Here is a 27,119-nt window from a genome sequence, read left to right on the forward strand (position 1 = left end):
AACAAATCTGAAGATAGATACATCTATTGACGAAAAATACTATTTTTACGAAAAAGTCAGTTCCAACAGAGATGTCGCTAGCTCCGTCGTCTCAACTTTTCTTTCGCAACGCGCAATAAGGAACTTCGTTCCAATATATTTATAAAAACTAAATCTTATAACTAATATTGTAGTACCTATTCCCTCCATCACTATCTGAATATGTTACTAAAAGGTTAAGCGAATCAACTCCATGTAAATTGTTGTTTACAATGTATTATGTTAAAAGGTTGTAGCTTAGATGGCAGAGCCACGATATTCTCGAGCTAAAAGATAATTTTTCCTCAGGAGTTAACTTGTATCAGTCACACGTAAGTTTCTTTGATAGGATGCCTAAGAATCCATAAGTTGCTTGAAAAATAAAATAATCTGTCAGAGAAACCATTAAAACTATAATTTTAAATTTGTTACACTGCAGTAGAGTTATTGTAATAAATTGTGCGCACTGCGTAAATACAGGTTGGTGATGTACTTCGTGCACAGAAAAACAATGCAGAATTCATAAGTTTGCTTTCTTAAGATGTTATTTTTAACAACACAATGCAGCAGTTTCAAAATACATTTTCTTTTAAATGTAACAACGCATTTTCAGACATACAAGAATTTTGCATTCTTCAAAAACATTTTGAGATATATAAACTAAACATGAAAGTTAAAGGATAAACTGCGATAACTGAAAATAGAGGAACCGTTTAATTAAATAAAATCTAATATACCTACTTATAATATCATTGCTAACATTGGAGTGGTGGGAGCTGACATCTTACTCGGTTTTTATTAAAATCATAAAAGAAATTTCTTCACTAAAAGATGAAAAGGATTCGCAAGTATTCTCGAAATATTGTATCGTCAGGGTGACGCGTGTCTCAGCGAGACAAGCTCCAAATTCCATCGAATGACCTTCAGTTGTCGTTAGGCATTTGATATTAAAAAGTAATTTCACTCTTTAATTGTTAATTTTCTCGTTTTAAAAACGAATTATCTGATGGAAAATTGTTTTGTATTGAGTTTAGGTATTATAAACTTAGTATAATGCACGGCCCCAAAAACTAATTATTTGATAACAAATTCTATTTATTACGGGTTAAAGAAAATGCTTTTTTCGCATTTGGGCGCCCAAAACCATTACACAACTGTATTTATAAATATCACCAGAACTATTTGGCAATGATTTGGTGGTCTCTATTGAGACTGTCATTAAAGTTTTTGGGTAGAATTATATTCGGAGGTCTGACACAACTGGTATATCATAATACAGACGTACCTACTAGACCTTCCCAGAGGCATGGAGCAGTCCAATCACCGCTTACTGTGAAGGCTACAAATAAAAAGAATCCTAGAAAATCGGACTGCCGTAATATCCCACCAAGACTTAAACCCGAAATCCTGTAGTCGAGTATGAAAAACCACTAGACGAATAGGTCTAATGCACGTCTTTCCTGAACGTCTTCTTTAAAAATCGCGGACATCATAGTACATTAAAAATTATTAATACATATTTATACATTTTTAAGCTATTGGAAGGTCAGCGCTTTCCAACGGAATCTAAGAAGCTCTAGTTTTGTCGTGAAAATCCAAAGAATTTATAGTGTTATTTTTCTCAGCATTTTTTTAATTATATTTAATTGAATTGCAAGGCAAGAGCTCAGTTACTAATATCCATTTTAAGTTCTTCGTGCTACAGCGGTACAGGTGATATGTTTTTGGATTGAATTTTACAATATTACTTCCACACTGCAACTGAGAGACTCCTAGGATAAAGTCCTGATTACATAATTAAAGTACGCAAATAATTTATGTAAACATAAATAACTTAACGTAAAACGTATAATGTAATTATATTAACAAAACCTTAAAAGAACTAAACACAAATAATATTTTTGTTTATTCACAATTTTAGTACTTAAATGATATAAAGAAGGAGAGTTTAAGTTATGCATGTACGTACTACTGATGTGATATATTGGTGAAAATAAATAAATGTAATTATGCAGAACATGGCCTAGGTAGCTGACACGTGTATCCTATATTATATTATATTCATAACTGGTGTCCACAGGGAACGCTTGTTCATTTATGCAGAATATATTATATTATCTATATTCTTTTAATTTACTCGGATTTAGATAGATAGTATTCGCTAAACAAAGGGAAAACGTAATTAAAATTACACCGAGGTATTCCTTAAAATATTCTAAATTTAAATCAGATTATTTTTTGAATATTATAATTAACATGCTGGCCTGGCGAACATCGTACCGCCTAACAGTCGATTCTTTATTTTTTTTAAATACTTATTCTGCTATTCGGGACTCCGGTCTAGGTAAGATAAAAAAAGAAAGTTGATAAGACAACAAATACATTATGTCAAAAATAAAAATTTACCTTCCCGGAACCCCTGCACTAACACTTGAACTTTATGATATGGTATTAAAGTTCAAATTAACTTAACTAAGTATTATTACGAATATTATGTATGGGAATATAGAAAAGTGTTGTTTTTAGACTTTTTCACTCAATTTTTTGAATTTTTCTCTCCGTAAGAACCATCCTCGTACTTCAAAGAATATTATAAAAAATAATTGGCCAAATCGGTCAAGCCGTTTTCATGTTATGTCGTGACAACGGAAAACGGGTTTCATTTTTATATATATAGATATAATAATCTATGTAAAATATGATATCCTGGTAGGTAGTACCGGTGACCCCAGAGCTGGTGCTTTCCTCGCTCAACGAATAAGTATCGCAATACAGCGAGGAAATACTGCCAAACTTTTTAAATTCGTTAAAATTTTCATTTTATAATTTTTTAATTATTTTTATTATCACAAGGTAGGTTAAGAAAATTGTAAATATTGTTTGTTTAGGTTTTAATAAACAATTGCGCAAATAATAACAACAATTACATAATGTAATTATTGTTTAATATTCTTAATAAACTTAAAATTAAACTTGTGGAAATCCAATCGTTTTCATCATTTTAATATATTTATAAAAAGGAGGAAAATTAGAGTTCGTATTTAAAGTAAATTGTGCATATATTGTACAACCTGCAGCTGGGATTCATAGTCGGACGTCGAGGCAGAATACAATATTCCACGTATCTATATTGAAATATTTTTCAGCCATTTGGGTATCAATCATGTAGAAATTTTCTTTATCAAAAACCTTGGTTCGTTATTTCCAAACTATAATTTGGCATCACCGACCAAATTAACATAACAATATACATTTAAATTGAAAATTAACTTCAAGTTAAACGTGTATAAAAATTGAATTTTTTTTCCGTAACTATTTCTGGTTGCAACTTGTTAAACATTGATTAAACTTGAAAAAGCAGAAAATCATTTATGATTACAAACATACATTAATTCATATTCTAGAAATTAAAAATATTACCATGTACTGGGAGAATCTAGGACATTAGGATAACCACTCTCTTGTCCGGTGCTGTGCTGATTAATATATAATATAAACTTAATTAAATTTATTTACACAAATACAGTATTTACAATTTTCTTAACCTATAAAGTAATAATAAAAATAATTAAAAATAATTAAAATGAAAATTAAAACAAATTTTAAAAGTTCGGTCCTTGTGGCAGTGTACCTTTAACGCTGGCAGCATTTCCTCGCTGTATTGCAAGACTTATTCTTTGAGCCAGGAAAGTGCCAGCTCTGCGGTCACCGGTACTATTTACCAGGCGCCAACTTAAATCTTTAATAAGCGCTTGTGCACTTGAACCCCACGAATGATTATTTAGTCACGAACTGACTACTTGAGAAGAATATGTATGAATATAAATTAACAAAAAAAAAAATTATTTATTTCAATCAGAATCTTAGTCCATATTGTTATTATTGTGTTAGTAACAATATTGTCCTAAATATTATACTTTTAGCTTTAAAGAATATTAAATTATAAAATTAAAAAGGGCACATGCAGTCCAATGTACGAGTAAGAGCAATCCAGCCTTCCCGCTATTACTGCCAGCATGTTGTTAGGGCTTTCTCGCACGGTGGTAGTGGCGTAAAAACTGTCCACACCTGCACAAGACGCACTGCAATAGCGAGGGAGCCCCATCAACATCCTGGACGCATTATTGAAGTGAACGTGAAGCAATATATGATTTTTTGTATAGCAAGACTACAGGTATAAAATGATGTACAATATGCTCTTAAAATGATGGTTTTCTATACCATATTATTTCTATCTTTCTATCGATTAACTATATTAGCTCTAAAACACAGCACCCTTCGTTCCCGCTCAACGTCAGCATCATCTTTCATAGTAGAGGTAACCAAATGCCCGAGGAATTCCACCTTATCTACCTTCTCTTCCTATTTCTCTATCCTAAAGTATACCATTGAGATAAAGCGGAGGCACCCCTTTAGAACCACTCTAGAAGACTAAACACTGACATTTATTATCATTTTAATATAACCCTTGATCAGCCGCATTGTCTTTTGAATGTAAATAGCTGTTATTTATGTGTGTATTGAGAATATTGTTAAACACTTTTGCTATGATTGTGGCGAGTTAGATAGGCATATAATTACTGTTTGACTGTTTTTTTTTTATTAAAATGTATGATATTTAACTTAAGACGTAAAAGTTAAATGGTCGGCTTTAGCTTACGCCAATGTCGAAACGTCGAGTCCTTGACTGCAATAATCGTCAGGGCCCTCATAAGTTAAAAGACAATGATTCTGATGTACCTACAGATGCTTAATTAAAAATTTCCCTTAAGTATTTAATTATTAACCTAGTATTGATAGTATTGCAACAAAAAGAACTTGAATCTGATCAGTCTCTTTATATAGACAAAGATATTACCAAGCTTAGTCCAGTCTCTAGAAATAAATATTATTATTGAACAAGTAATTACAGAATGCTCCTGGACATACGAACATCTCAAAGAAGGAAAATAGATGCTCTGGAAATGTGGTGGATGTGGTTTAGGATTCCCTGGACAGCTAACTAAACAAACGTGTCTAACGGGTAACGGGACAAACTCGTATTTCGACACTTTGCTACCAATGGATCCCAAGTTGATGTGGAGGAAATTATATATCATGTCGTAATAATAGTAATACTATTTTATTAATTCATGTGTGATAAAAAGAAATTGGCAAACTAGTGCGAATACGTTCGTTTATCTGCAAAGACTTATTTCAGTATTACTCATACATAGGTATGGCGGAATCTTTGAAACATATTTATGTTAAACTCAACATCTTCAAGTTTATATATATGTTATGGCGTCCTGCTTGCATACTTTGTCGTCGAGATAATACTGCAGGAAATACAAAATCTCAGAAAACAGGAAAATAAACGCATTTCATGATATTGATATATTGTCGGAAATTAAAACTCCTGACTGCAGCAATGAGAGCTGGATAATTTAAAGCAACTTTACAAATCTATCATTCTACATGGCACCTCCATAAAAGGAGTTGCCATATAGAAGTATCTCAAGAACTGCACTACTACGACACAGGTTGCTTGCATTGAATTTGGATCATAATGTTTAGAAGAATTATCCAATCAACTTCAAGTCATATAAAAAGTCAATAAACATTTATAACGAGAAACTGAATTTAAATTGTCAATTTATTTAACAATAAAAAATTAATTAGTTCTACGTATTATCAGTTCATTAGGTATTTTTCCACAATTATTCGTGTATTAATTTTAATGACGCAAAACATGATACTAATTAAAAATTTCAATTTTCTCTAGAGCAATTTATATTTTAATTTCCGCTCCTACATTCGACAAACATGCTTTCAACTAAAACTAATTACTGAATATTATACCTAAAAAAAATTAATATTAGGTAATAATAATAATCCAGTAACTTTATTAGATATGTCCTTTTGTCTGACACTAGCCACTCGGCTACCTTCACGCTCTTACCCGACAGTGAGCTTCGGAATGATTATTTCCCTGATTAACAATAATATAATGATAGTAAAAAATTTTTTACGTAAAGTTTAACTAATTACATAAAATTTTGGATCTGTGTGAATTGCTGGCATTAATATTAAATGAGACTTCTCGAGAGGTACTGTAGACGTCTCGAGTCCATAAATATCAAAAAACAAAATGGTTTAGATAAAATCGTTTGGTAAAAATCGAGTTGGCTTCGCGCCAGACAATCGGCCAATTGGACACGTCACTGAATCTTCAACATCTCAATCTTTATTCGTATCGTATCTTTGGCTGAATGGAGATGCATAAAATCAAGGACCTGTCAATTTCAAAATGAATGCAATTTCTTCAAAATATGTGAACCGGCTTAAAGGTTTTGGTTGTATATTCTCTATCTAATATATAAAATTCTCGTGTCAAAATGTTCGTTCCCATAACCATCCGAAACGAGAGGTGAGACGGGCCCCCACTGGCCCATGAATATAAAATAGAAATATGTCTATTTTTATGTATGGATATATATGTATATTAGGAAATCTCTTAATGTATGTATGTATGTATATGTTTCTACAATATATATGCACAAAATAAGGTCCCGCACCACAAGAGTCGGGGATAGTGGGAAATCTATAAAAAAAAAAACCATCCGAAACGGCTCGACCGATTCTTATGAAATTGAATAAATGTTAAGGGTGACCCCCTAAATTTTTATTTTTTAGGAAAAACTTTTTGTTTTTATTTTTTATGATACAGCATACAAAAATACTCTTAATTGTCACCCATCTACGATCAACATATAATATGTTTAATAGTTTTGATATTTCACAAAAGACATCAATATCTCAATCGCCATTCTTTGAGAAGTTACTATGTTACCTTTCTAAGTCGATTCGATTGACCACGAAACTTCTGGGCAGATTCCATAATTTATTAGCAACGACACGATGTGCACGTTTAATGTTACAAAAGATGACAATGGGATCTCATCAATATAATTTATTTTTAAAGATTTAAGTCGGCACCTGGATAGTACCGGTGACCCCAAAGCTGGTCCTTTCCTCGCTAAAAACTAATAAGTATCGCAATACAGCGAGGAAATGTTGCCGGTAGGTACAATTATTTATTTATTAATTTTTGATTATTATTATTGTTATTACTCAAGTTTAAAAAATGGTAAATACTGTATATTTGTGTTGGAATTAAAAAATATTTACATCCTGAAATGTATTGGTATTTTAATTATACATATATTCATGTTAATATTAATTACTATTTTGTATTGGCCTTGAAGAAAACGAATATAAGGCGACATTGATTTCTTTCTGTTACACTTCAATTCAAGTTGTGACAACTGTTGTGGCAAATTTCAAAATGAAGGTACTTCTGTGTGAGTATAGATTTGGTAGTTTATTTTCAAATCAATGAATAAATTAAAATTATGAAACTTAAAAAGCAAATTTTCAATATGAAATCTCGTCCCTGTTTTATTATGGGCAAAATGTGGTAAAAATTAAAAAAAAAAAAACATATACGTGGGAAAGTCCTAACCTAAACCATTTTTAAAATTCCAGATATCACAATTTTTTCGTTTATTACGTTGTCTATCGCTGCACCACCAGGATCCCATCCTAGTGAAGAGCTAAATGAAGCTTTTAAGCCAAAAGCAATTGATGAGGAATCAGCAGAAGCTAATGCGTCAAACGAAGCAAATGCGGCCAACGAAGCAAATGCGGCCAACGAAGCAAATGCGGCCAACGAAGCAAATGCGGCCAACGAAGCAAATGCGGCCAACGAAGCAAATGCGGCCAACGAAGCAAATGCGGCCAACGAAGCAAATGCGGCTGATCCGGAATCATCAAGGTGGCATGGAAAATGGAACACCAATTCGTAGAAGAGGCAGGCAGTGCAGGAAGAAGAACAGGCTTAATCACTAATTATTTGATTTAATCACAAAATATTAATTAATCTAAATGTCTGATTGTAATGTTCATGAATAAATTAATAGCACAGATATTGTTTACAATTTTTATTATCTCAAATTTATATAAATATGTAACAATTTAATACCCCAAAATACCTACCAAGTAATATATTGACATTAACTTTTGTTCTTTTTTCCTTCTTACTATTCACAGAATTGGTGTTTTGTTCCTTATAATTAATCCGAGCATGTTAAAAGCTTTTTTGACTAGTAGATTTGTGGTTCAAAAGTTAATTTAGATCTTTAATTATATTAACCTCGCTGAGACGGTTGCCATTGAGACAATAAGTTGTTGGTTTTTTATATGATGACATATTTTATACTATTTTCTTACAACTTGTAAACCAGTCGAAGGTGAACACTAATCTTTTTGATGACGGGAATCATAAAGGGTTGAACTATAGCATACCGAGGTTTCTCTGTATGCTATAGTTCAACCCTTTATGATTCCCGTCTGACTCACAAGACCTGAGTACATACAATGAGTCTACATGATTTTAAAAGTTTGGACGTGGACTTTTTTTTTTGAAATTATTTGAATCAGAATACATTCCATAAATATTAATTATTGGTATTTGTAGAACTGGTACTATAACTGGTATTGGTCTGAAAAATATATTTATATATAGATATATATATTTGTCAGACCAATATAATATAATAATATTTTATTTATTTATTTGATCAACGGTATTCCTACAGCTACTTATTAAACAATATTGAAACAATTACACTGTACACAATAGCCAAAACGGAATACACATTTAAACATACACAAAGCATAATTTCACCTATACAAATACAAAGAATATATGTATTTATAATAAATTCTAAGTTCTAAGACCTAAGATTCATTGCTCATCACAATATATATTTAAAACAATTTTTTAAATTATTTCAGTTTTTTAAAATTATTTTTTAAACATTTTTTAGTAACATTAAATATTTGCTGGTAATTTGTGTTATAATCTGACCGAGGAAATAAATTAAATTAAATATTTGGGTTTGCCTTGTATTGTATGAAGAAGGGGTGTGAAATAGTAATAGCGACTAATATTTTATCGATTTTTTTATTTATTTTTATTTTTATTATTTGAGAGAATGATCTCTTTAATTTGAATATTTGCGCGCACTGCTAGTTCGTGAGTGAGCCGCGTCGTGTCACGTCAAGCTAGCTGACATTGTCAAAGATGTAAAGGACAAATATGCTGAGATATTTGTTGAATTGTATTTTAATCTTATTTGTTAATTAATTTCATACTTAGTTAAGCTATATGCTTCTTTACTTACAGAGAAACAAATAGAAGTTTTATTTAGCCTCTTGCAATTGAAATACAAACTATTGTCTTATATAATTATATATATAAAATCGATTCATAGTTTATTAAAGTACCCAACCACAAGTTTCATGCGTTATCACAAACATTTCTAAAATTGGGAAAGAAATAATAGAGATATTATTATACCCTGACGATTTTTACACATAGAAGAGAGTTTTGTGAATAAGGACATAAAAATAACTGTCTTAGAAATGTTAATGGTGTAGTAGACTGCACGCATGTTAAAATAGTTAATACCCCAGAAAAAAATAATATCAATATGAAGTTAATAGAAATAGAAAATCATTTGATGTTCTATTAATGTTCATGGAACTTTCATATAAAACACAATTCAAATCAATATTGCTCATTTTCAGATTTAGCTCTAGTACTAGCATATATTTGATTTAGTGTTTTAATATAGTCTACAATCTTATTGCAGGCTGTTGGTTACTTTAGTGTTTCAGTTGCGGCTGGGATGACACCATCACGAGCGCCAAGTACTGCTGAAGAACAATGCAATATTGTTCATTCTAAATCGAGAATGAGAACGAGACTGTTGTAGAACGGACATTAGAAATGAGAAGAGAAGGTTGCTATCAATGGCTACCAAATCAAAATATCAACCCTTTTCCTTGCATGAAGGATTACCCGTGGTAGAGGAAGACAGTATTCAAATCAAAGATGAGCTTTAAATGATGGGAATGCTATTCATAATGAATGGCTGTATAAGTACATTTTCTATATGACTTCTTTCATTATTTAATTTTTATTGTAGTTTAAGTATTATTTACTCTGAGCACATACCTTTATTCATAAAAACTGAATTAATCTAATAGTCTTAATCAAAGAACTGATTTTGTAAATTTTTTTAACTATGTATTTGTAATTAATTAGTGAAATTGTATTAATCTGTAAAAAAATAAAATTATTATGTTCTAATGTATCCATATTTGGTTACTTAAGGAAAAGCAATGTTCAATTTGAATTACGGTTTTTATTTTAATCAAATTAGCTTTGTTACAGTTATAACTTTTCTTACAAATTTACAACTGTAACAAGTAAACAAATAAAAAGTAAAAATAAATTCTATGACAATAAAATAAACATGAAAACATTTATTTTAAAAACAAAAGCTTGACTGCACACAAAATTAGATGCATATTTTTTCTAATAGAAATACTCATAAATTTGTCTCTTAAATGTAAATATCAAATGTTAAAAAATTAAAACAAAATATAACGTTGTTTAGGAACTAAGACTAAAACACGATTTAATGCCTAAAGCTTGTGATTCTTAGTACTAAGTATTTCAACGAAAATGACTGGTTTAAACGCTTAAAATTGTATGATAACGTAATGCAACAATTTATTAAATACTTTTTATTAATAAAATGTATATTTTAAATAAAAACATATTATTTTAATGGAAAATGATTTATTAAAACACACAGCGTGTAATGAAGTTGAAACTTTTTTTGTATTAAAATGAATGAATGAATGTAAAGAATGATTAAATGTCACTTAAAACTAGCCTCAACGGATCGACGCTTAAAACACATTCTGGAATAAAGTAGCTTCTTGAGTAGCAATTTGTTCTCGTTGAGGTTTTTAATATGGACCCTAAACACGTCGAGTTACGTCAATAATGGAAAAAAATCGTTTATTTTTCGTTAAAAAAGTTGAACATGATAATTTAATTTTTTTAAACAGCTCAACTAATATAAGCGAAAGGATGTTAAAAAAATTAATTAATTATTTCTATTGTCTGTAGCAGTGACGTAGATCGTTTTCAAATGTGCGACCTTCAAGTGAATGTTAATAGAAATTTATATCTATTTATTTATAAAAGTTAACCACGTCATATTATATACGTATAATGCTATATCTACAGCATATTACAAGAAATTATAAAATAAAATAACGGGCATAACAGTAGTTGATAAGTTGTGTTTATTTCGTTATATTCGCGAAGAATTCGAATGAGAGGTGTCTCAAATCCTAGGTTGGTTTTTGCAGACGGAATTTGGAAAATTCTGCTGATTTTGTCACAGCCACAGCCGCCAGCAGCACAGTCACAGCCGGGGATCGATTCTACGACCTCAGGGATGAGAGTCGCACCCTTAAACTACTAGGCCAACACTGGTCAAAGCTGCAATGCGAGCTAGTTTAGTTATAACGTAGAAGATTATATTATATAGTCAAATAATTTAAATCAATTAGGGCTATTAAAAAGGCTCTTTTGAAAGTCAATTTTTTATTTGTAAAAAATTAAAAAAAAAAATACTCTAGTTGTCCCTTCCAAAAGGAAGTTTCATATGGAGAAGAATGGGCAAAAAACTCCATACTTACTCTTTTAAAATAGTTTTAATATAATTCTTGTTCTCTAGAATGCCCGAATAAAGTGAAGCCGACTGGGTGTCTTGTCTTGTTCTTTTTATCCCTTCGCGTCCTTTTAAAGTGTAAATAAGCGTAATCTCTCTTTTACTTGGAATTCCCATCATGTTTATCACACAGTGTTTATACGTTGAGCCAGTTTTGAATAAGGAAAATTTTACTTTTAACCAGTTTAGATATTCACGATGAATACATTGGTGTTGTTTGTTTACTCGTTGATGTAAACTTAGTATTTTTTATTTATTTATGTAACAACGAATACATATCTAATATTGAATGATATTTAATTTCAAAGTAAATTTTTATTTTTATATGTATTAAGTTGTTGTCGCTATAATCCCGGTAAAAAAATAACACTTCTTCGCATTCAAGAGACAATAAACATAAAAGACTACCAAATTGTTAATAAGCGATCACTTCCAGGCAACGTTAATCATAATATAACAACAGATTAAGTCAGTACTTAATATAGTGATTGGTGATTAAGATCTGTTTATCCAGTTTGTACTCCGAACATGTCTATAAATAGCCAAGATTTTTACGCTATGCAGTTTAATTAAAGGTTGGGAGTGCATCTGTATACAATGAAGTTATTCTGGAGTAACTAGCAATATTTTTTAAATAGAATGGTGGGAAAAATATTACATATTTAAAATCTTCATCATAACTTTGGTCTGGTCAAAAATAAATAAAAACGTAATTAAAAGCAATTTTACTTTAGTCTTCCATTATTATTTAACTATATATATTTTGTACAGCTTGTTTGATTAAATGTCAGGAGTATCTGTATAGTATATGTAGTGTATGTATGAGCAAGCTGCACTAGATAACTAAATATATGAGAGGGTGAAATGTAAGAACCTAACAACCCTAGTGACTATATAAATAAGAACGGAATGTCTGCACCAAGAGACCTAAGGTAACAGATGGGGCCCTACGGGTAGGATCAAAGGCTCAAAGTAATGGGATTATCTCTAAGCTATCGGGCAGGCTCACCACGATAATTAGGGGCTTAAAGTAGTCTTCGCCACTTCAAGCGAGAAATGAATAAGACAGAGCAATATTCAAATCTGATTTATTGTTATAAAGCAACATCTTAAATACTTATACCTATTGACACATTCATCATATTATGTCTTATGAGCTTTTGTGTTCGCGCATCTTCAGCTTCAAAATTTAGAACAACCACGTGAGCCGCGTCAGCAGTTGGTCAATGTTCAAATGAAATCTGAACAGATTTAAACTACATATTAAGTCAATATGCACGATTACTGACAAATGCGTGCACTGACTGGACAGGTCCACTCAATCTGTGTGGTTCTTTCCTTAAAAGACCATTTCAGACTGCAATCTACATGGTCTTCACATGATCTGACAAAGATTATGTCTGGACTTTAAAAGAGACTGTGACCTCTGAGTTTGTTTCGGCGTTTCTTCTCAGAGTAGTCAGATAGGAAACGTCGAACTCATCTAGTTTTAAAAAATATATGCTTGACGTGTAAAAGTGTTAGTACAAACCTACTTACAGAAAAATAAATAATTTATCATTTATTAGGGAAATAAAATTCTCTGGAATAAGAATGTAATGTAATTTGTACTAAAATTAAATGTAAAAAAGTCTATTAATATGTTTGATTCAGTATTAGCAGTGATTTTATCAGTTGTATCATGGACGGGTGCAGCTCGCGGCGGAGGCTGTATATGTCCCGCAGTTTTTGACCCCGTGTGTGGGGTCGATCGGACGACATACAGCAACAGTTGTCGGTGAGGGGAGAAACATTTGTTCAATTCTACTTTTTTAATTTAAGGTTAATTTATTTACTCCTTAAATCTAAATATTTTTTTTATTTATTCATTATAATAGCAAATTATTCTGCGCCCTCTTTTTTAAGGGGAATATTATTATAAAAAAGGAGCCTATAAGATGTAACTTAGGCCGTAGCGTTCATAGTGCACAGGCGCTAATTAAAGTTTTTAATTGGCTCATGGTATATAGTACCGGTGACCCCAGAGCTGGTACTTTCGTCGCTCAGCGAATAAGTATCGCAATACAGCGAAATGCTATTAGCGTTAAAGGTACACTGCCACAGGCACAGAACTTTTTAAATTTGTTTTAATTTTCTTTTTATTAATTTTTTAGTTATTTTTATTATTAAAAAAAAACAATGGTGCTACAAGCTTCTTAGGTCTGGGCCTCAGATTTCTGTATCTGTTTCATGATCATTTAGTAATCTAATAGGCAAGTAGGTGATCAGCCTTCTGTGCCTGACGCACGCTGTTGATTTTTTGGGTCTAAGGCAAGCCGGTTTCCTCACGATATTTTCCTTCACCATTCGAGCGAATGTTAAATGCGCAAATTGAAAGAAAGTCCATTGGTGCACTGCCGGGGATTGAACCTACGACCTCAGGGTTGAGAGTCGCACGCTGAAGCCACTAGGCTTGCTCTGCATTATATATATTTTTATTATTACTTAAGAAAATAGTGTATATTTAATAAAAAGTTAAAATGACATGTAACATGATTTTTGTATTTCAGTTTGCAATGCGCCAGATTGCGGCTGTCACATAAAGGAGCGTGTTAGTCATAAATTGATAACAAACGATGCTTTAATAAACACTCGATTATATTCAAATAATCAATATATTTTTTTTACTTTCATATATTTTCCGAAAAAATATTATTTTGCTTCTCAACAAATATATTGTAGTCCCAAATACCTTCATCCCTATCTGAATAAGTTATTAAAAGGTTAAGTTAATCATCTCCATGTAAATTGTTGTTTACAATGTATAATATCCTCCGGCGCTGGTGGGTTGTGTTGTTAGTCGGGTTGTAAATTGTTGTTGCTTAGATGGCACGTACATGATAATCTAGAGCTAAAAGATAATTTTGCCTCAGGAATTCACTTGCCAGTCACACGTAGATTTCTTAGATAGGATGCCTAAGAATCCTTAAGTTGCTTGAACGCTTCTTTGAGCTAACACATTTCTTTAGTGTTAAAAAGGCGTAGAAAATAAAATAATCGATCAGAGATTATATCTATAATTTTCCATTTGTTACACTACAGTAGAGTTATTGTGATAAATTGTGCTCACTGCGTAACTACAGGTTGGTGCTGTACATAACACTTCTAAAAAAACAGATTTGATGAAAATTAAATAAGTAAGTCAAGTATGTAGTTTAATTATAAAATTAGATTATTTATCAATTTTATTTACAAATCATTAGTTATAGAAACTTTTTGAAGTGAAAACTTCGTACTACACTTAATTAAAAGTTTATACACTGTATAATGCTTCCTATCTCATTTTCTCCTACGTCCCATTTTAGTTTTTACCAAATTAAAGATTGATATTAAAGATATAAATGAAAATTTAACATTAAAATATATATTTTTTTAAAGAAAAGATCCTACATTTAGATAGAGATAAAGTCTAATTTACATATTTTAATTATAAAAACTTTATTTTTGAAGGTTTCACTTCTACCACGTGTGAATTGGACACATGATGTTTTTTTTTAATATATAATTTTTTTAAGTGGTTTGGATAATCTTTTAAAAACTTAATTGGAATCTATTTTAAATGTTCGTTTTGAAACACCTTCTTGGAATCAAGCATCGCTTCTTGTTCGCTTTGGCGGATCAGGAATACGCAAGATAACAAGTGTAGCTCTTCCAGCATTTCTCTCATCTGATCACAAATCTAGCAGTCTGGTAGGTAAAATCCTCAGATCTTATTTTACAAACTACGAGATTGCGGATTTAACAGATGCAAGAAACACGTGGCTAGCAACCAACCCAGGCTTGAGTTTGTCTTCTAGCGTCAACTTTCAAAGAAGCTGGGATGATCCTCTTTGCAAATCTGAATTCCAAAAGTTATTAGGTAACATTTCAATAACAAAACGCGCAAGGTTGGTGGCTGTGGGGTCTAGGCAAGCCGGTCATTGGCTTAATGCTTATCCTACGCCAAACACTTTCACCCTTTTAGACCCTGAATCACTTCGCATTGCCATCAGCCTCCGCTTAGGAGTGCCCATATGTACTCCCCATAAGTGTCCCTGTGGTTTTGAAGTAAGTGGCCTTGGACACCATGGCCTACGCCAAAAGAGTGCAGGTCGTTTTTCTCGCGTTGCCGCGCTAAACGACATTATACTCCGCTCTCTTGCCTCCGTCAATGTTCCAGCAATTTTGGAGCCAACCTGTGCAGACACATTTGCCCCGTCTCACCTACTTCGGACAAGTAAAAAAGCTGGGGCGGCCGCAGAGCAGGCAGAAAATAATAAACGGCACAAATATAAGAGTCTTTCCTCCAACTTCGATTTTATTCCCTTTGGAGTAGAGACTCTTGGGCCGTGGGATTCAAGTGCACAGGCGCTTATTAAAGATTTAAGTTGGCGCCTGGTAGATAGTACTGGTGACCCCAGAGCTGGAACTTTCCTGGCTCAATAAATAAGTATCGCAATACAGCGAGGAAATTCTGCCAGCGTTAAAGGTACACTGCCACAGGGACCCAAAGGACCAGGGACCTTTTTAAATTTGTTTTGATTTTCATTTTAATTATTTCTATGATTACTTTGTAGGTTAAGAAAATTTTAATTTTTACTGTATACTTGATTAGAAATAAAATTCAAATATATAAAATTCTCGTGTCAAAATGCCGATGGCTCGACCGATTCATGAAATTTTTTATGCATATTCAATAAGTCTGAGAATCGGATAATATCTACTTTTAATCCCCCTAAATGTTAAGTGTCCCACCCCTAAATTTACGTATATATACCCTCTACGATCAACCCCTATTTTTTATTATACATAGTAGATAGTAATTTTTATTGAACTAAAGAAATGTTTCCTAGAAATAATATACATACATGGCAAAACGACGTTTGCCGGGTCAGCAAATCTATATTAATATTTTAAAAGGAAAGATTTGTAGAAGGAAGGATTGTAAAAAATTAACTCAGAAACAAAGGGACGAATTCCAAAAGTTCTTCCATTCATTTATATCAAAATAATACATGTCAGTGGGAGTAATATAAATAACAGGCCGCTAGTTCCTTTTTAATTTTCTAAGAGTGTAAAAAAGTAAAATATTTTTAAACAAATAAAATAAGTATTCACAAATTGAAAAGCCTACGTTGAACGTAATTGTTTAACGGTAATACGGATAATAAGTCAAAGAATTCCGTACCTCATTGTCTATGTAATCATTTTGATGATATTATGATGATTGATATGCCAAAACTTATCTTTTGTTTCAGCATGACGAAATAACAAGACTATCCTTTATAAATCCAAATGAGTTTCTTTGTTTTAAAAGCTAATTTATTAGATAATTAATTATAGATGTGACCTTATTTTTTAATATATTTGAGAAAAAAATTAAGTCTAATAACTCTTTTGTAGAATCCTTCATGGACAATTATAATAATTAAACTATAGATCTATTGTACTCGTTTAATTAAAATTCTATAATACCATAAAATATTTCCCTGTAAAACCGTTAATAATATTAACATATGACTTACTTAATGCCTATAATGGAACTACTTGCAGCGAAAAATTTTTTTTTTTCGGTTTACAATGAATATAAAGGAATGGAATTGACCCTATTTATGTACACACACACACACATTATATGTGTAATATATTGCACTATCCTCACATTTTTTCATTTAAAAGTTTTTGTATTTGAATACTCTGTAGTGGTAGTATAATATGTTTAATATTTTTGACATTCCACAAAAGATATCAATATCTCAATCGCCATTCTTTGAAAAGTTTCTCTGTTACCTTTCTGATTTCGATTTTATTGATCACGAAACTTGTGGGCAGATTCCATAATTTTTAATGTTTAAAAAGATGACAATGGTATCTCATTAATAAAATTTATTTTTAAAGATTTAAGTCGGCACCTGGTACCGGTACCGGTGACCCCAAAGCTGGTCCTTTCCTCGCTAAAAACGAATAAGTATCGCAATACAGTGAGGAAATGTTGCCGGTAGGTTCAATTAATTTAAATTATCTATTTATTAATTTTTGATTATTATTATTGTTATTACTTAAGTTTAAAAAATTGTAAATACTGTATATATTTGTGTGTTGGAATTAAAAATTATTTACTTCCTGAAATGTATTTTAATTATAATATTATATCCATGTTAATATTAATTACTATTTTGTATTGGCCTTGAAGAAAACGATTATAAGGCGACATTAATTTGTTTCTGTTACACTTCAATTCAAGTTGTGGCAAATTTCAAAATGAAGGTACTTCTGTGTAAGTATAGATTTGGTAGTTTATTTTAAAATCAATGAATAAATTAAAATTATGAAACTTAAAAAGCAAATTTTTAATATGAAACCTGAATTGAATTAAGATCTTTATGTCGTACCTGTTTGATTATGGGCAAAATGTGGTAAAAATAAAAAAAATAAACATATTTTATTATAAATGCATCAGTGAAAAAATCCGATAAAACGTGGGAAAGTCCTAACCTAAACCATTTTTAAAATTCCAGATATCACAGTTTTTTCGCTAATTGCGTTGTCTATCGCTGCACCACCAGGATCCCCCCTTCTATTGGTAGTAAAGAGGTAAATGAAGCTGTTAAGCCAAAAGAAGCAGAAGCTAATGCAGCAGCAGAAGCTAATGCGGCAAACGATGCAAATGCAGCAAACGAAGCGAATGCGGTAAACGAAGCAAATGCAGCCAACGAAGCAAATGCGGCTGATCCGGAATCAGCAAAGAAACCAAGGCATGGAAATCGAAACACCAATCCAAAGAAGAGGCAGGACAGGAAGAAGCACTGGAGTAATCGCAAAATACATAGTTGATTTAATCGCTAAATATTAATTAATCTAAATGTCTGATTATAATGTTCATGAATAAATTAATAATAAAATAACAAACATATTATTTTAATGGAAAATGATTTATTTAATGTCACAGCGTGTATTGAAGTTGAAACATTTTTTGTATTTAAAACGCAATGGAATGCACCACAGAATAAAGCAAAACCTTAATGATCACTGATCAAATATCACTTAAAACTAGCCTCAACGGATCGACACTTAAAACACATTCTGGAATAAAGTAGCTACTGGAGTAGCAATTTGTTCTCAAATGTAGTCTCAGGTGATTTTGTTCTGATTGATGTTTTTTTTTAATATGGACCCTTAACACGTCAAGTTACGTTAATAATGTAGGAAATCGATTTTTTCTGTTAAAGAAGTTGACGTATAATATATGATAAATGTTTTTTTTTATCATGGAGCATGAGCATGGAAATGGAAATGGAAATGGATCATGGAGCTTATCTTGTGTAATTCCCACACATTATATTTTCATATGATTAATTTTCACAGATATAAAATTAATATTATAATTTATATGTATTTATTGATTAAATTTAACCACATCATACGCAATGCTATATCTACACTATATCTATGAAAATACAATAAATTTACTAGCAAAACAGGGTTCATGTTATTGTTCTGTATTTGACAATTTAACAATTTGTATATGAACGTAACACCGGCTATATTATATAGATCGTATCATAGAATTAATAATTTTTGATTTATGCCAGTGGACAAACGTTTGACTCGTTTGCTTTGCTTCGGCAGGCTCGGGAAGGCTGAAACCTTAAATAAAAATCATCTGTCAGACGTATTGGATGAAAAGAGAAGTCTTATTTCAACTGAATTCTGATTTGAGCTATGATTGTTACGGCCCCGGTAAACAGGGTAACATCATTCCTGTGCATAAATGCGAACCTTTGTGTGACACTCACTGAGAGATGTAATTAAATACTGTTACCGTTAATGTATGCGCTACTTGTCGACACATACGTTGCAAAAGCGGTAAAAATTATGTACCGATATTTTTTTTTAAATTTATATAACTAACTAAATGTAATGAAATGAACTTCTGCGCACGCACTGTAATCATAAAAACAGGCAACGTTAATCATAAAAATATTACAACAGATTGTCAGGACTAAATATAGAGATTGGTGATTATGATCTGTAATCTAGTTTGTACTCCGAGTAGACAAAAATTATGCTATACAGTATATATATGTATACAATGAACTTATTCTGGAGTAAGTAGAAAATTTTTGATTACTCCGTAATAACTTTTGGCGTTTAGCATCATAGTAGAGTTTTTGCGATAGCCATTGGAAATAAATGATCCTAGTTTTATTGTGTAAAAAGTAACTAAGTAATGTTACTTCTTACAGTGTAGTAAAGAACCTAATTTACCTAAAAACATTATAAATCAGTGCCGCTACAACAATTTAGGTCTGGGCCTCAGATTTCTGTATATGTTTTATGTTATTGTTCATATAATAGGCAGTCGGTGATCAGCTTTCTGCTTCCAAACGATGTTTTGCTTCACCGTTCGAGCGAATGTTAAATGCGCATATAGAAAGAAAGCCCATTGGTGCATATCCGGGGATCGAACCTACGACCTTAGGGATGAAAGTCGCATGCTGAAGGCACTAGGCTAACACTGTTCTGCTCAACAATTTGCCCAAAAGGTAAATATAAAAAGGTTGGTTTTCTGATCAAAAATAAATAATAAACGACATTAAAGGTAATTAAGTCTTCTATTATTCTTTAACTATATACGAGTAGATTTAAACTTATTATATCGACGTAGGAAAGCATATTTGCTGTAAGTAGACAAAATACCTACAGTGACTTTATACTGCCATTAGTATCAGAAAAAAAAACGCATCGAATGTCCCGGGGCCTATGTCTCTACGATGAAAAAAAAATTACATACGCGGTTGAAAACGCCTGTACTTATATTTATTTTAGTTAGATTAAATGCTGTATGTAGACCAAAATCCAGTCATTTTAGACAATTTGTACTTACAGCAAAAGAAAAACTGCATTTTTTTCTATACAAATACTTCTTCCCAATTAAAAACTTAACGCTACTTACAGCATTTCTGCGGCGTGTGATTTTTACATTCGTTTACTTACAGCAAGCTTAGGGAACCTACAGTTTTAGTTTTTTTTTACCATTTTACTTTTATTTACGACATTTTATTTCAACCAAACATTACATTACCAAATGACCCACTGCATTTCTAGATCTAATCATAATTATAAACTAATCTTACATCTTGAATTGCAATTGAAAGTACCCTAATACTAAATTTACTGCATACAGCATATTTACCGCCTGTAAATTGATAATATTTCCGCGCGTACATTTTTCTTCCTTAGTTACAGCGTTTTAAAGGTTTGTGATTTAAAAAACTGTATGCTGTAACTAGCCAAACACGTACTTATAGTAACTTTGGATAAAAAGTTTACATTACAAATGGTGACTGGCAGTTAAATAAATATATGTTTCAAAAATGGTATCAATATCATGAATAGGTTCGACACTATTAATTTTTTTCCGAAATTAATTAAGTTTTTTGGCTCTGGTGAACAATTGCAATATGTCTACTTACAGCAAATATGCTTTCCTACGTCGATATTAAGTTAATATAACATATTGAATAAAGTATTCATAATTAAATATATATGTAATTTGTGCTAAAATTATATGTAATAAAGATTGTTTCTATGTTTGATTCAGTATTATCAGTTGTGTCATGGACGGGTGCAGCTCGAGGCGGAGGCTGTATAATGTATATGTCCCGCTGTTTGCGACCCCGTGTGTGTGGTCGATCGGACGATGTATGCAGCAACAGTTGTCGGTGAGAGGAAAACATTTTCTCCCCAAAAATATTATTTTGTTTCTCAACAAATATATTTTTTTCTTCCACATCATTATTATATCTCTAAAGTTATTATTAATGCTATAGAACGACATATTAATTATACTCACACCGATTAACCTACATGAAAAAAAAATTGAGAGGTGTCAAGGGACACCCGGATGGAACAAAGTTCCTTTCGATTAATTAGTGAAGGAATTGTAATAAAATTTTCTTTTCTTAAGTTGTAATAATATTTTTTTATTATTAACAAATATAATGTAATATAAACTATCAATAGGTTCAATTTTAGTTATAATTGGCTTGTGGAAACTGAAGTAGGAACCATATGTTTGGGATTCTATATTATTTAAATGTCTTGAAAAAACTGCATCAATAGTAGTATTATATTTTGTTGTTGATTCTGCTGGATTATTGTTTATTCTTAAATCAAATTCTTCATCTAGAAACTGTAGCAATGGTTTTGATTTTTCCTTATTGAAGTTGATGTTAAAATCACCGGCTAAAATGAGTGGAAGTTTATATAATTTTTTGTAATCTTTAGAATACTCTAGCAGTGCTCGATGAATGAACTCCTGAATATCTATTACTTTGTTATTTTATGAGACGTATATTACCGCCATGATTAAGGTAACGCCGTTTTCCATTACACACTAAATCTGCAACACTTGTACGTCTTACGTGCAAGTCCTGAATATTGTTCATAATGACCGACATATTTGGTGTTAGAAGATTGGTCGTATCATTTGTGTTGTGATGTATCGCAACTCCACCTGACCGAACAAAATCACATTTATAGTGGGTTACACAATTAAAATTCAGTATATCACATTCTTCTCGATTGTCCAACCATGTCTCTAATAATAACAAAATGTTAGTTTTTTCTGTAACAGAGTCGATTAATTCAACTGAATATTTACGAAGGCTTTGGATGTTGAGCGTACACAATGAAATGCCTTTATCTCTAGTAATGAAATCAATGACAGATTTTGCCTTCGTTTCAAGCTAATTTAATGACAATCTCTGAAAAAACATGATTGATCATGTAATTATTATTAGAGTGCCTAAAATTATTATTTTGTATTAATTTATTGTGTTTCATTTTGACAACAAATCTGAAGATAGATACATCTATTGACGAAAAATACTATTTTTACGAAAAAGTCAGTTCCAACAGAGATGTCGCTAGCTCCGTCGTCTCAACTTTTCTTTCGCAACGCGCAATAAGGAACTTCGTTCCAATATATTTATAAAAACTAAATCTTATAACTAATATTGTAGTACCTATTCCCTCCATCACTATCTGAATATGTTACTAAAAGGTTAAGCGAATCAACTCTATGTAAATTGTTGTTTACAATGTATTATGTTAAAAGGTTGTAGCTTAGATGGCAGAGCCACGATATTCTCGAGCTAAAAGATAATTTTTCCTCAGGAGTTAACTTGTATCAGTCACACGTAAGTTTCTTTGATAGGATGCCTAAGAATCCATAAGTTGCTTGAAAAATAAAATAATCTGTCAGAGAAACCATTAAAACTATAATTTTAAATTTGTTACACTGCAGTAGAGTTATTGTAATAAATTGTGCGCACTGCGTAAATACAGGTTGGTGATGTACTTCGTGCACAGAAAAACAATGCAGAATTCATAAGTTTGCTTTCTTAAGATGTTATTTTTAACAACACAATGCAGCAGTTTCAAAATACATTTTCTTTTAAATGTATCAACGCATTTTCAGACATACAAGAATTTTGCATTCTTCAAAAACATTTTGAGATATATAAACTAAACATGAAAGTTAAAGGATAAACTGCGATAACTGAAAATAGAGGAACCGTTTAATTAAATAAAATCTAATATACCTACTTATAATATCATTGCTAACATTGGAGTGGTGGGAGCTGACATCTTACTCGGTTTTTATTAAAATCATAAAAGAAATTTCTTCACTAAAAGATGAAAAGGATTCGCAAGTATTCTCGAAATATTGTATCGTCAGGGTGACGCGTGTCTCAGCGAGACAAGCTCCAAATTCCATCGAATGACCTTCAGTTGTCGTTAGGCATTTGATATTAAAAAGTAATTTCACTCTTTAATTGTTAATTTTCTCGTTTTAAAAACGAATTATCTGATGGAAAATTGTTTTGTATGGAGTTTAGGTATTATAAACTTAGTATAATGCACGGCCCCAAAAACTAATTATTTGATAACAAATTCTATTTATTACGGGTTAAAGAAAATGCTTTTTTCGCATTTGGGCGCCCAAAACCATTACACAACTGTATTTATAAATATCACCAGAACTATTTGGCAATGATTTGGTGGTCTCTATTGAGACTGTCATTAAAGTTTTTGGGTAGAATTATATTCGGAGGTCTGACACAACTGGTATATCATAATACAGACGTACCTACTAGACCTTCCCAGAGGCATGGAGCAGTCCAATCACCGCTTACTGTGAAGGCTACAAATAAAAAGAATCCTAGAAAATCGGACTGCCGTAATATCCCACCAAGACTTAAACCCGAAATCCTGTAGTCGAGTATGAAAAACCACTAGACGAATAGGTCTAATGCACGTCTTTCCTGAACGTCTTCTTTAAAAATCGCGGACATCATAGTACATTAAAAATTATTAATACATATTTATACATTTTTAAGCTATTGGAAGGTCAGCGCTTTCCAACGGAATCTAAGAAGCTCTAGTTTTGTCGTGAAAATCCAAAGAATTTATAGTGTTATTTTTCTCAGCATTTTTTATATTATATTTAATTGAATTGCAAGGCAAGAGCTCAGTTACTAATATCCATTTTAAGTTCTTCGTGCTACAGCGGTACAGATGATATGTTTTTTGATTGAATTTTACAATATTACTTCCGTACTGCAACTGAGAGACTCCTAGGATAAAGTCCTGATTACATAATTAAAGTACGCAAATAATTTATGTAAACATAAATAACTTAACCTAATACGTATAATGTAATTATATTAACAAAACCTTTAAAAAAGAACTAAACACAAATAATATTTTTGTTTATTCACAATTTTAGTACTTAAATGATATAAAGAAGGAGAGTTTAAGTTATGCATGTACGTACCACTGAGGTGATATATTTGGTGAAAATAAATTAATTTAATTATGCAGAACATTGACTAGGTAGCAGAAACGTGTATCCTATATTATATTGTATTCATAACTGGTGTTACGAATACAATATAAGAGACAGGGAACGCTAGTTCATTTATGCATTTATGTAGATAAAGATATTACCAAGCTTAGTCCAGTCTCTAGAAATAGATATTATTATTGAACAAGTAATTATAGAATGCTCCTGGACAATATGAACATCTCAAAGGAGGAAATAGATGAAAATGTGGTGGATGTGGTTTAGGATCCCCTGGACAGCTAAGTAAACAAACGTGTCTAACGGGTAAAGGGTAAAAACTCGTCTTTCGACACTTTGCTATCAATGGATCCTGAGTTGATGTGGAGGAAATTATAGATCATTGCGTCATAATAGTAATACTATTTTTTAATTCATGTGTGATAAACATAAATTGGCAAACTAGTGCGAATACGTTCGTTAATCTGCAAAGACTTATTTCAGTATTACTCATACATAGGTATGGCGGAATCTTTGAAACATATTTATGTTAAAGTCAACATAACTATTTAGTCTCTTCAAGTATATATATGTTATGGCATCCCGCTTGCATACTCCGGACTTTGTCTTCGAGATAATACTGTAGAAAATACAAAATCTAAGAATACAGGAAAATAAACGCATTTAATGTTATTGACTATAATATTATATAATTATTGTCGGAAATTAAAACGCCTGACTGCAGCAATCAGAGCTGGATAATTTAAAGCAACTTTACAAATCTATCATTTGGTGGTACCATGTAGAAGTATCTCAAGAACTGCACTACTACAACACAGAATTTGGATCATTATGTTTAGATGGATATTTATCCAATCAACTTCAAGTCATAAAAAAAGTCAATAAACATATTTTATAACGAGAAACTGAATTTAAATTATCAATTTATTTAACAATAAAACATTAATTAGTTCTACGTATTATCAGCCCATTAGGTATTTTTTTCCTAAGTATTAAACTTCGTGTATTATTTATTTAAATTAACAATTACTCATATCATTTTAATGACGTAAAACATAATTAAAAATTTCAATTTTCTTTAAAGCAATTTATTTTTACACGTGTATGTATATATGTATGTAACCGACTCCTTCGGACTCGATTTTGACCCACTTTAAACGGACAGATTTTATTCAAATTTTGCGCACCTGTCAAAGATCGATGACAATGCAATAATCCGAAAAAAAAAATTAACTAAAAAATAAATAATATGTAGTTTAAAAAAACTAACGCTAAACACGCTTTTAAAGCACATCAAACTAAAAAGTGAGAAATAATTCCTAATTTAGGCTGAAAATGGTAATGAACAAGAAATACTGGTATTATTGTGAAAAAGCGTGGGGCGCTCTGTGCCATATTTTTCGTCTATACTACTCTACTTCACGCTCTTACCCGACAGTGAGCTCCGGAATGATTATTTCCCTGATTTACTTTAAACAATAATTGTTTGTAATGTATATCCCTAAACGAACAATGATATAATGATCGTAATATTTTGTTTACGTAAACTTTAACTAATTAGATAAAATTTTGCATCTGTGTGATTTGCTGCCATTAATATTATATGAGACTTCTCAAGAGGTATTGTAGACGTCTCGAGTCCATAAATATCGAGAAACAATATGGTTTAGATAAAATCGTTAGGTAAAAATGAAGGAGGCGTTGGGGCGAGTTGGCTTCGCGCCAGAAAATCGGCTAATTGGACACGTCACTGATTCTTCGACATCTCAATCTTTATTCGTATCGTATCTTTGGCTGAATATAAATTGGATCTCTATAATCTATATTAATATTTTAAGAGGAAAGATTTGTAGAAAGAAAGATTGTAACAATTTAACTCAGAAACGAAGGGACGAATTCCAAAAACGCTTCCATTCATATATATCAAAAAAATACGTGTTTGTGGGATATAAATAAATAACAGGCCAAATATTTTTGAAACAAATAAAATAAGTATTCACTAATTGAAAACTTAGGGCCTGCGTTGAACGTTTAACGGTATACGGATAAAAAGTCATAGATTTCCATGTTTCATTGTCTTATGTAGTGGTAGTCGAATTCCTGTATTCCAACATATAATATGTTTGATAGTTTACACATTTCACAAAAGACAAATAGCTCAATGGCCATCCTTTGTGAAGTTTCTCTGTTTCCTGTAATTCAATTTGATTTAATCACGAAATTTGGGAATATATTCAATCATTTTGAAGCAACGATAAATTCTCACGTTCTGTAACATTAACAGAAGATGACAATGGTATCTCATAAATATATTTTTTTAAGATTTTAGTCGGCACCTACCTTTGGAGTAGAGACTCTTGGGCCGCGAGGTTAAAGTGCACAGGCGCTAATTAAATATTTCAGCTGGCGCTTGGGTTAGGTAGTACCGGTGACCCCAGAGCTGGCTACAGCGAGGAAATGTTGCCGGTAGGTACAATTATTTTAAATTATCTATTTATTAATTTTTGATTATTAGTACTGTTATTACTTAATTTAAAAAAAATTGTAAATTCTGAATATTTGTGTATTGGAAT

The 27,119-nt window shown here is 31.5% G+C and overlaps 2 protein-coding genes and 3 long non-coding RNA genes across 9 annotated transcripts in view; 4 read left to right on the top strand and 1 right to left on the bottom strand.

Moving 5' to 3' along the window:
* The window catches only part of LOC125059999 (inactive dipeptidyl peptidase 10), a 348,882-nt gene that overhangs the window by 187,284 nt on the left and 134,479 nt on the right, over positions 1-27,119 (bottom strand). The window lies entirely within an intron of this gene.
* The window catches only part of LOC125060002 (extracellular matrix-binding protein EbhB-like), a 51,680-nt gene that overhangs the window by 15,515 nt on the left and 9,046 nt on the right, over positions 1-27,119 (top strand). The window contains exon 1 of one of the 2 annotated variants that reach the window (XM_047664744.1): positions 19,763-19,783. The exons of the other annotated variant lie outside the window; for it this stretch is intronic. Coding sequence (XP_047520700.1) covers positions 19,768-19,783 — 16 coding nt within the window. The 5' untranslated portion in view covers positions 19,763-19,767. Of the gene's footprint in view, positions 1-19,762; positions 19,784-27,119 lie in introns of those variants that run through there. 2 annotated transcript variants of the gene reach the window in all.
* Positions 7,160-7,985, top strand: LOC125060005. The gene is made up of 2 exons (XR_007118764.1): positions 7,160-7,361; positions 7,546-7,985. It is a non-coding gene; the product is annotated as an uncharacterized LOC125060005 (long non-coding RNA).
* Positions 12,156-14,310, top strand: LOC125060008. Of its 2 annotated transcripts, none has more exons than XR_007118767.1 (3): positions 12,156-12,270; positions 13,311-13,434; positions 14,207-14,310. It is a non-coding gene; the product is annotated as an uncharacterized LOC125060008 (long non-coding RNA). The 2 variants fall into 2 exon arrangements; XR_007118768.1 differs by having other exon boundaries at positions 12,252-12,270; positions 13,320-13,434.
* LOC125060016 lies at positions 17,765-18,413 on the top strand. The gene is made up of 2 exons (XR_007118775.1): positions 17,765-17,952; positions 18,194-18,413. It is a non-coding gene; the product is annotated as an uncharacterized LOC125060016 (long non-coding RNA).

The sequence above is a fragment of the Pieris napi genome, chromosome 20 (genome assembly GCF_905475465.1).
Source record: "Pieris napi chromosome 20, ilPieNapi1.2, whole genome shotgun sequence".
In the NCBI taxonomy this organism is placed as follows: Eukaryota; Metazoa; Arthropoda; class Insecta; order Lepidoptera; family Pieridae; genus Pieris; species Pieris napi.